At 36.2% G+C, this 10,554-nt stretch overlaps 2 protein-coding genes and 1 non-coding gene across 4 annotated transcripts in view; all 3 read left to right on the top strand.

The window, feature by feature from the left end:
* The window catches only part of LOC111450061 (transmembrane 9 superfamily member 1-like), a 7,095-nt gene extending 2,342 nt beyond the window's left edge, over positions 1 to 4,753 (top strand). Inside the window, exons 4-12 of the mRNA XM_023090208.1 lie at positions 895 to 912; positions 1,003 to 1,100; positions 1,186 to 1,338; positions 1,660 to 1,797; positions 2,040 to 2,206; positions 2,382 to 2,476; positions 2,617 to 2,990; positions 3,882 to 4,155; positions 4,380 to 4,753. Of these exons, the coding sequence (XP_022945976.1) occupies positions 895 to 912; positions 1,003 to 1,100; positions 1,186 to 1,338; positions 1,660 to 1,797; positions 2,040 to 2,206; positions 2,382 to 2,476; positions 2,617 to 2,990; positions 3,882 to 4,155; positions 4,380 to 4,447 (1,385 nt within the window). The 3' untranslated portion in view covers positions 4,448 to 4,753. The remainder of the gene's footprint in view (positions 1 to 894; positions 913 to 1,002; positions 1,101 to 1,185; positions 1,339 to 1,659; positions 1,798 to 2,039; positions 2,207 to 2,381; positions 2,477 to 2,616; positions 2,991 to 3,881; positions 4,156 to 4,379) is intronic.
* Positions 4,754 to 6,224: 1,471 nt separating this feature from the next.
* Positions 6,225 to 6,298, top strand: TRNAR-UCG. Its single transcript has one exon. It is a non-coding gene; the product is annotated as a tRNA-Arg (tRNA).
* Positions 6,299 to 6,316: 18 nt separating this feature from the next.
* LOC111449842 (cleavage and polyadenylation specificity factor subunit 3-I-like) lies at positions 6,317 to 10,406 on the top strand. 2 transcript variants are annotated; one of them, XM_023089916.1, is made up of 6 exons: positions 6,317 to 6,448; positions 6,797 to 6,986; positions 7,094 to 7,191; positions 7,614 to 7,659; positions 7,735 to 7,884; positions 8,621 to 10,406. In XM_023089916.1, exons 2-6 carry the CDS (start codon positions 6,837 to 6,839, stop codon positions 10,253 to 10,255), a joined length of 2,079 nt encoding a protein of 692 aa, XP_022945684.1. In that variant the 5' UTR covers positions 6,317 to 6,448; positions 6,797 to 6,836; the 3' UTR covers positions 10,256 to 10,406. The 2 variants fall into 2 exon arrangements, with proteins under 2 accessions (XP_022945684.1, XP_022945685.1); XM_023089917.1 differs by lacking the exon at positions 6,317 to 6,448 and adding an exon at positions 6,476 to 6,637.
* The last annotated feature ends 148 nt before the right edge of the window (positions 10,407 to 10,554 follow it).

Here is a 10,554-nt window from a genome sequence, read left to right on the forward strand (position 1 = left end):
AAAAAAAAAAAAAAAAAAAAAAGTCGTAAAATGAAAAAGGTTGAAGGATAACGGAAGTATGTGCCTACGTACATCACCTCCCCCGTTGACTAAACTTGCCCTTCAGGCAAGGTGCGATTTAAAATTCATTGGACATTGTTGCTTGATAGAATTTTGATGTTAGAAATAAGGAGGACGTATAGGGGTGATAGATAAATAATTAATTGCGTAAGCATTTAATTAGCTCATGGGAACCCTGCTTGTCATACCTGAACTAAAGCAAGATTGTCTTTTCAAGTAACGTTGAACTTCTTATTTGCAATAGATTTCTACCCATATTAGCTGGCTCTAAGGTGTTTGTAACTTCATAATGAATTACAATAACTTGATCACCGATTTCAGATCCTTCTGATAGCATCTAAGTTACTAAATCAGTATTTAATGGTAAGCCTAGGAGCCATGCGTAAGTGATTTTGATGGTGGTTTGGCTTTACAATGGTTTTCCATATTGTTTAAAGCAAATCCCGTTCTTAAAAGAGCATATTTGATAGCTCAAGTTTAGAATTAACATGCTGCCTCACTGGCTTATGCATGGGCATTAGAGTGGGTTTAGGGATGCCCTCCCCATCAGACTCGCACACACAAAAAGAAAAGAAAAGAAAATTGTAATATTCAAGTCGTTCCATCTGAAAGTTTGTTAATAAGAAATTAGCAGAATGTTTTGAATTTGACAGTAATTTCAATTTATAATAAACTGCAGTTTACGATCAATTGTTTCCTTTTCCTCTTTTCTTTTCCTCCAGGTTTTATACTTTTGTCTAATTGGGTTCTTGTTATATTGATTCTATATAACTGACTCTTTTTTTTATGCGTTTGTTTTCTTTCTTATTCCTTTCATGCCAAATACAAGTTCAGATGATCTGCCGTTATGGGGTATGTCCTCTGCATGCTGCAGTTTGTTCATTGGTGAGTTTTTATATTAGTTGATGGCTTGCTGAACAAACTTCGGTTTCCATTGTTCAGGCTTTGTTGGAGAGTTGCCTTCAGACAAGAATAGTGAAGATGAAAAGCATATTTTGTACACTCATAAGAATATTATTATTAAATACAACAAAGATCAGGTTTGTGAAAGTTCAAACTTTATGCAGACTTTTGTTGTGGGTACCCACTCAATTGATTTATAACAGCTAATTTTTTGTTCTATAGATTATTCATGTGAATCTTACTCAAGAGAGCCCAAAGTCATTGGAAGTTGGAAGATCTTTGGACATGACATATTCTGTCAAATGGATACCTACCAATGTCACTTTTGCCCGTCGCTTTGATATCTATTTGGATTATCCGTTCTTTGAGCATCAGGTATTCTATTGCTTAACACATTCTTTTCTTTTCAAAGATTAGGATTTTTAAATAATATATATATATATATATATATATATATATATATATATATATTTACACACATATACTGATTACTGTATAGCAATCAGGGTCAAATACAAACCTTCCAAACAGGATACATTTTTCTGATTGCGAAATAGCTTTGCTATCAGCCTTTTCTATCATCTGGTCATATTTCTTGTTCATTGTGCATGTGTTTCATATTTCAGTTGTGTAGCTACTTTGTTTGGCTCTCACTGTTCTATTTTAACCAAATATAGCATATGCTTGAATGTGCAGATCCATTGGTTCTCAATTTTTAATTCTTTCATGATGGTTATCTTCCTCACTGGTTTGGTCTCAATGATATTAATGCGGACTCTTAGAAATGACTATGCAAAATATGCTCGGGAGGATGATGATGATCTGGAGACTCTGGTGATATTCCCTTGACTTTTAATCTCTCTCTCTCTTTCTTGGTTGTCATCGCTCTATCACTTCCTTTTCCACTACGTGATTGCTTAGGTATCTGTTTATATCTGTGGGTATGCGTATATGTTTCCATATATGCATACATATACTTATTGATGTTTTATTTAATTATTTTTAATACTTTGCTGCATGTTTTAGAAATTAACGTTCTCTTATAAATCCATGTATGTTGTATATGTTGTTTTCAGGAACGAGATGTCAGTGAAGAGTCTGGCTGGAAGCTTGTACATGGAGATGTTTTTAGATCTCCTCGCTGTCTGGTTATTCTATCAGCTGTTGTTGGCACAGGTGCTCAGCTAGCAGTGCTTGTTCTTCTCGTTATCTTATTAGCAATTATTGGAATGTTGTATGTTGGGTATGTACGATTTTGCCTTTTATTACCTATAATCTCTACTTTTTCTCTCCACTGAATTCAAAATACTTATTGAATCAATTACCATGTATTGTCAAATCTCTCCATGCCTACTCTTCGGTTTCATTCCATCTCTTAATTTGTCATTTTTTTTTGCAATGGTTCCATTTTGATGCAGGAGAGGCGCAATTATTACCACTTTCATTGTATGCTATGCACTTACATCATCTCTATCAGGTTATGTGAGTGGTGGAATGTACTCACGCCATGGTGGTAAGAATTTTGTCTACTAATCTGCTTGTTATTCTTCTGTATACTTCAATATATTATGCCTGAAGATGGTTTCTCATGCAGTAGAGAATTACTGAGAGGTGCCATTATTGTTTCTTATGTTATCACATTCCATTCAACAGGTAAAAGTTGGATAAAGTCAATGATCCTTACAGCCTCTCTATTTCCCTTCATGTGCTTTGGAATCGGACTCGTTTTGAACACAATTGCTATATTCTATGGTTCTTTAGCAGCTATTCCGTTTGGCACCATGGTCGTTGTTTTTGTCATCTGGGCTTTCATTTATTTCCCTCTAGCGCTTCTTGGTACAGTTGTTGGAAGGAACTGGAGTGGCACTCCAAACAACCCTTGCCGTGTGAAGACCATCCCTCGTCCAGTTCCTGAGAAGAAATGGTACCTCACGCCGTCTGTGGTGTCCTTGATGGGTGGATTGCTACCCTTTGGCAGCATTTTCATTGAGATGTATTTTGTCTTCACATCTTTCTGGAATTACAAGGTGAAGTGCCCTGTTCTTTTGTGCACGTGGTTGATTAAAAGTAAAGATGGTGAGTTTATTGAGTGCAATAGGATGATGAACTCATTACTTATAGCAATTGAGGTGCCAAGGAATTCTCAAAATATCTCCCAATTAGTAGAATAAAAAAGGGTCTCAATCACGAAAACATAGCCGGGTCCTGAATTTCCTCCATGACTGTACTTTGTCTAAAAAAATGCTTTAGTTCATTACTGCCCAAACCTCTCAAGCAAGCACCTCTGTAGAATTAGACCGAAATACCTTGGTACTTGACTTCGTAATTCTGACCATGAAGAAAACACAGGAAATTGAGTTTTGAAACTACATGAAAACTGAATATGATCTCTGACACAAATATGAGTATCCTTCCAAAATGTTTATGTTCAATCTTCTATTTGCTGAATGACCTTAAAGTTAACGAATATTTTTTACGTAGTTATTTCAAGAACCCATCGAGCAATTTTCTTTCGGGTTCTTGCTGTCCTAAGTTTCTTTTCTTTTCTTTTTTCCTTTTATTTTTTTATGGCTTCTTAGGATTGAGTAACAATATTTTTAGAATAAAGATAGGCTAGGGTGAAGGTTTTTGGCTATATTCCACAATTATTTTGTACCTACTCGATCATTGTTATTACTTTTGTTAGGGTGGCGTGTTGTGCCATCCTCTTCGCTCTTTTCGTATTTTCGAGCATTGACATAATATGGTTTCTTATCAAAAGAAAAAAAAAATGACAGAAGAAATCATTTGATGTTGGTGGTTTTTGTGGTAATACTTGCATAAAATTTATGGGAAGCATCACATTGGTTCACATTATTGTTGAACATGGTTTTTCAAAGTTATAACTTTCAACTCTTTTTTATATTTTTTATCAGCAGGTGTACTATGTCTACGGCTTTATGCTGCTGGTTTTTCTGATTCTCATTATTGTTACTATTTGTGTGACAATTGTTGGGACATATTTTTTGCTCAATGCTGAGAACTATCACTGGCAGTGGACTTCTTTCTTCTCTGCAGCCTCCACTGCTGTTTATTTGTTCTTGTACTCAATATACTACTTTTATGTTAAGACAAGGATGTCAGGCTTCTTCCAGACAAGCTTCTATTTTGGATATACATTGATGTTCTGTCTCGGTTTAGGAATTTTATGCGGTGAGTCGTCGCATCGTTACTAAGTTTCTTCTTGCTCTTCCTAATTTTTCATTTTCATAATCTATTCTATAAATTAAATTCAGTTTTTCAAGCGACTGCGGTGGACTTTTTGCTCGTAATCTTTTATTAAACTTTCGAAGTCATCGTGTTCCATTCAATGCCTCTAGTATTCTGTAAGAACATTGCTTTAGTGTGGGATTTGATCTAATTTTCTGAATATGCAGGAGCTGTGGGCTATCTTGGCTCCAACTTGTTTGTGAGGAGGATCTACAGAAACATCAAATGCGATTAAGGGTCGGTACATGAGAAAGAAGGAAGACTGCACTCGGCTTCACTTTTCGCTCGATCACGTGTTTCGACTTCCCCAGAAGAAGCGATCGTGTCATAGTGCAGGCAGGTAATATCATGCAAACTTCTGTTGAATTGAACTCTTGAGTGTTAGTGTTTGTGGGTGCATGGTTTTTATGCATTAGGAGTGCCCATGATTTTTTTCTTTTGTGATTCTCCGGCTGTAAGTTAGATTTCGTTCACGAGAAGAGCAGAGATCTTTTTTCCCTTTTAATGATATAGAAAAGTTGGCAAATTCATATTGCACTCTTGAGTAACTTCTTGTTCATTTCTCCTGGCCTCCCATTACAAATCGTTACCCATCTTTTGGAACAAGGTTATATTGGAGGGAGTTTTCTTATGCCTAACTTTACTTAGAAATCGACATTATATTTGAATTTTGTTTGGGACCGTGAGGAATCCCGATGTAGGTAGCCCGATGCAGGTGCTACCTGTGTGGATAAAATATCAATTATCATCTTAAAGGTTGATGGTTCAATTCACCCAAAATTGTACTTAACAATGTCTAATGATGGAAAATGACATGAATCTTTGATTGGCTTTGGGGCATTTGTGCTCATAATTGATGCCTTTTGTATCTATGTTTAGCTTTTAACGTTTTGTGGTTTCTAAGGAGGATGATCAAATCCCGATATTTCATGAAAGGTGTTTGTATAGGTCAATATAAGAATGAACACTTTTTTTAGGGGATGATTCAAAAGCCATTGTGAGATCCTACGTAGATCTCACGAAGTGAACCACTAATCAAGATCATGAGATATGTTGGTCACGTTTTCTTTTCTCATTCACTATAGAGTTTTCAACTTACTTAGGTTAAATTTATGTATTTTCAATTTCATAACTTTTATGTTGGGTTTTAATCTGACTTACCAAAATTTTTAATTTAAAATAAAAACTAATTACATTATGAGTTTATTTCAAGTTATTAACTAAAAGCTGACTAACTTAACTCTAAAACAGTTCCTATCTCTTTTGGTCAACTTAAATACTTCAACATTGGGTCTTTATAGTAATTTTCTATTTATAATTCATTCATTATTAATTAGATATTAATTAATAAACTAATGAATATAAATATATTAACCTTTTCTAATCCTATTAAAAATTTATTCATTTAATGAATAATCTTAAATTTCTATAATGTAAGTCCTATATTTAGATTTTATCTAAATGACATATTATATACAAACATAACATCACATGCATAATTAAAAAAAAAAAACAACGAACAGATTTGACATCCTATAAGTTATAAATAAAATAAATTAAATTTAAATAATTTAAATCTAAGACAGGGGTTTTCCAGATGCTTTATATTTTAAGCATACAAAAATTAAGGTTTTGAAATTGTAATTTCACCTCTTTTGTATTTTTGATAAAATTTGTAAAACAATATATTACTGCATAACAAAATTTATGCATCATTACTGTCTTACTGTATGTTTGATTTTGGATCAGAAAGTTGTAGGTTCGACTCCCACTGTGATTGTTATCAATTTTGTGTCGGGATTAACACATATGTAGTTGATGTGTGCGTATTACTCTTGGGTTGAGGCCACATAGTTCAAGTCATATAAATATTTGTAGCGTAGTAGATTAGCACGTCTACTGCGCCAACAAAAACAAAAACGCCAGTTTAATTGCCATGGAAAAAGGAACATAAACACCCTTTTTTACTAAAAAAATTGATAATATTTAATTTCGCAAGCCCTTTCAAATTCGACCGCATAGCGCAGTGGATTAGCGCGTCTGACTTCGGATCAGAAGGTCGTGGGTTCGACTCCCACTGTGGTCGTTGTTTCTTTTAGATTTTTCATTTATTCTCTCCCCTCTCCCGCTTTCTTCCCGTTAGCTTCTTCAGTCGTTTCTAAAACCCACCAAATAGAAAGACGCAGTTTTTGGATAAACTAGGGTTTACCTCTCTTTCTTCCCCGATTCCATCACTGTAAGTTCTCTCTTTCTCAAATTTCATTTTCTCATTCTCCTCAACACTTTCAATTTAATGCCTGCTGCTCATCTTTCTCTCTCGCTCCTTCCACGCTTTTCGAGTTTTTTCAAATCTGTTATTGATTCTGATGCACACTTCCCCCTTCCCTGTTTGATTTCCTACGGAAACACAACTGATATCGATGCTGTATGAATAACTTTATGCTAGTTTTGTTGTTTTTTTTTTTTTTTTTTTTTTAATTATAAGATTGAAGCATGAATTCCATCTCCAATGACTCACTGCTAGGTCTTGTTAATACTGTTCGCATGAAATTCAAACTTTCTTTTCGTTCTTCATATGTTGCAGTTGTAAAGATATTGGGTGAGCATTTGCCGTTTGAGGAAAAATGGCTTCAGTTGGGCCGTCGCCCTCCCTTAAGAAACGGGAGTCGTCCGCGACGAGAGAGGAGGATCAGCTTATTATAACTCCTCTTGGGGCTGGCAATGAAGTGGGTCGGTCCTGCGTTTATATGTCTTACAAAGGCAAAATTGTGTTGGTATGCTTTGAATTCTTCATATTTTCCCAAGTATCTGGGTATTACGTACAGAATTATAATTGCTTAATCGGTATTCTTCTGTCCCCTTCACTTTTGTTGGATGATAGTTTGATTGTGGAATTCACCCCGCCTACTCTGGCATGGCTGCTTTGCCTTACTTCGATGAAATCGACCCGTCAACAATTGATGTCCTGCTCATTACCCAGTATGTAGTTCTTTCGTTCTATCTTTCTGAAATGCAGCTTATATAACTCAAATGCTTGCATTTTAATATTCCTTCTTAGAAAAATTAGCGAATGACAGTGGATGGTTATTTGTTATGGCACTCGAGCACGATTTTTGGTTACTGCTTTAAAATCTTTGCCCTTAATGATAAAAGCCTTTATTTTCTGATCTCATTTTTTTCTCGATACGTATTCTGCATTTTGTTAAAACTGATGTCTCGTAATAAAAATCAATGTCTATGTGAGCATGGAAAACAGAAATATACGTGAGGAGAATGGCAGTTCCCTACTGTTTCTCTCTTTAGCTGTTCCTGACATGAGATTCTAATTGTCCCTGCTTTCTCTTCTTCCTTTTCTTTTGTGTTCTGTTAACTAAGATGATTTTATTCACACTTACTTGTAGCTTTCATTTGGATCATGCTGCATCACTCCCTTATTTTTTGGAGAAGGTACATTACTTTCTAATTGAATTGCAATGTGATTCCTCTTTAAGGACAGAAACTGATTTAGTATTAGTATGATAGACTACATTCAAAGGGCGAGTTTTTATGACTTATGCTACAAAAGCGATCTACAAGTTGTTGCTGTCAGACTTTGTGAAAGTGAGCAAAGTTTCCATTGAAGATATGTTGTACGATGAGCAGGACATAAATCGTTCCATGGACAAAATTGAGGTAAACGATTTCTCATAATGGATGTCTCCTGGCTTGCTGTTTAATCCATGGTGATAAATATGTATCGAATTTGTTGATAGGAAATTTTAGTGATTCTACCAAACTCATACCTTCTAATAGAAATCTACTTGACGTTTTATTTGGAAATAGTATTTTCCTCCCTCACTATCTATGATCCCTTGTCCCCTTCTGCTGTAGTTCTTTGTTAATTTTTTCCATTAAAATGCTCGAACTCTGTTCTTATAGTTTTCAGCATAAAAAATAATTGAATTTTGTTGTATTCGTGCATTTTTCTCTGATTTTATGATTAAAGTATATAATGATTGAATGTTATATTTCTGAAATTAACTTGTATAAGAAACAAATAGAAACAGAACAATTGAATACCCTTCCATATAGTTTTTGAAGCTGAAAACAATGGAAATGCATATAGTTTTTAAAACAATTTCTGGAAAGAGAAAACCTATGCAGTCCTCAAGCTTTCTAAATGATTCCCCAGAAGCTTCTTATTGAGGGAAAATTAAAATAAAAAAGATATCTGTATGATATTTGTGTTACTGACCCTCCCTGATTATAACAATATCAATGAGCAATCTGTACCGAAATGCAGATTGTTTTCTGTTTGATTATATTGTTGTCAACTTGCATATATTTCATCTCTATGCTTCCTGATTTGCAATGATGAAAATGGACTTCAGTTCTTCTCTTGTTTAATAATAGTGCACAGTAATTGCAGGTCATTGATTTCCATCAAACAGTAGAAGTAAATGGTATTCGGTTTTGGTGTTACACTGCTGGTCATGTGCTTGGTGCTGCCATGTTTATGGTAGATATTGCTGGTGTCCGAGTCCTCTACACTGGAGACTATTCACGTGAAGAAGACCGACATCTTCGAGCTGCTGAAATGCCTCAATTTTCTCCTGATGTTTGCATAATTGAATCTACATATGGTGTCCAGCTCCATCAACCTCGGCATATTCGAGAAAAGCGCTTCACTGATGTTGTACATTCAACCATTTCTCAAGGTGGTCGTGTGCTGATTCCAGCTTTTGCCCTTGGACGTGCCCAGGAACTCCTCCTTATTCTTGATGAGTATTGGGCAAACCATCCAGAGCTTCATAATGTTCCCATATATTATGCTTCTCCTCTGGCAAAAAGATGTTTGACCGTATACGAGACGTACACGCTTTCCATGAACGATAGAATCCAAAATGCCAAATCAAACCCCTTTAGATTCAAGTACATATCCCCACTAAAGAGCATTGAAGTTTTTAAGGATGTTGGCCCATCAGTGGTGATGGCCAGTCCTGGTGGCCTTCAGAGTGGCTTGTCCCGACAACTCTTTGACCTGTGGTGTTCTGATAAGAAGAACTCATGTGTGCTTCCTGGTTATGTCGTTGAAGGGACACTGGCTAAGACTATAATCAATGAACCAAAGGAAGTCACCCTCATGAGTGGACTTATGGCTCCTCTTAACATGCAGGTTCATTACATTTCCTTCTCTGCTCATGCCGACTATGCACAGACCAGCGCGTTCTTGGAAGAGCTCATGCCGCCCAACATAATTCTTGTCCATGGAGAAGCTAATGAGATGGGGAGGCTCAAACAGAAGCTTATGTCCAAGTTTGCTGATCGTAACACCAAGATTCTTACTCCAAAGAATTGTCAATCTGTTGAAATGTACTTCAACTCCCAGAAGATGGCAAAAACTATTGGAAAATTGGCCGAGAACACCCCTGAAGTCGATGAAACGGTCAGCGGATTACTGGTGAAGAAAGGATTTGCTTATCAGATAATGGCACCAGATGATCTACACATCTTCTCTCAGCTATCAACTGCAAACATCTACCAGCGTATCACGATTCCGTACACCAACGCCTTCAATGTGATTGTACGTCGGCTCAAACAGGTATATGAAAGTGTAGAATCGTCAACAGACGAAGAATCTGGGGTCCCAACAGTTCGTGTGCACGATCGGGTTACAGTGAAGCATGAGTCGGAGAGACATGTCTCACTTCACTGGACATCAGACCCATTAAGCGACATGGTATCGGATTCAGTTGTAGCTCTCATTCTGAACATCAACCGGGAAGTTCCGAAAGTCATTGTGGAGTCGGAGGCCGTGAAAACGGAAGAGGAGAACGAGAAGAAAGCAGAGAAGGTAATTCATGCTCTCCTTGTTTCACTTTTTGGCGATGTAAAGTTGGGAGAGAATGGGAAGCTGGTAGTTAACGTTGATGGGAGTATAGCAGAGGTTGATAAACAGAGTGGGGAGGTAGAAAGTGAAAATGAAGCTCTGAAAGAAAGAGTAAAAACAGCATTCCGGCGAATCCAAAGTGCTGTGAAGCCAATTCCTCTCTCTGCACCATAAGCCTTTTTCTTCTATATTTTGGCCATTGTACAAGTAGAACCAACTGATTTGGTGGATCCTTCTTCTTCATTTCCTCTACTGGAAGGATTGTTTATTATTGAACATTAAATTAAAAGTTTGAGCTGAGCCCATGGAAATGGAAATTGACCGATATGTCTTTTCTCCGTTTCTGTTTCTCATTCTTAACATATAACTGTAAAAGCAGAAATAGAAATGAAGTTACTAGCATCCAACTCAACTAAATTATACTCCTATTTGGTTCCTTCCTCTTATTTCTACTAAAAACTGTAGTTTAGCGT

This window comes from Cucurbita moschata, unplaced genomic scaffold, assembly GCF_002738365.1.
Source record: "Cucurbita moschata cultivar Rifu unplaced genomic scaffold, Cmos_1.0 Cmo_Scf00011, whole genome shotgun sequence".
Lineage (NCBI taxonomy): Eukaryota > Viridiplantae > Streptophyta > Magnoliopsida > Cucurbitales > Cucurbitaceae > Cucurbita > Cucurbita moschata.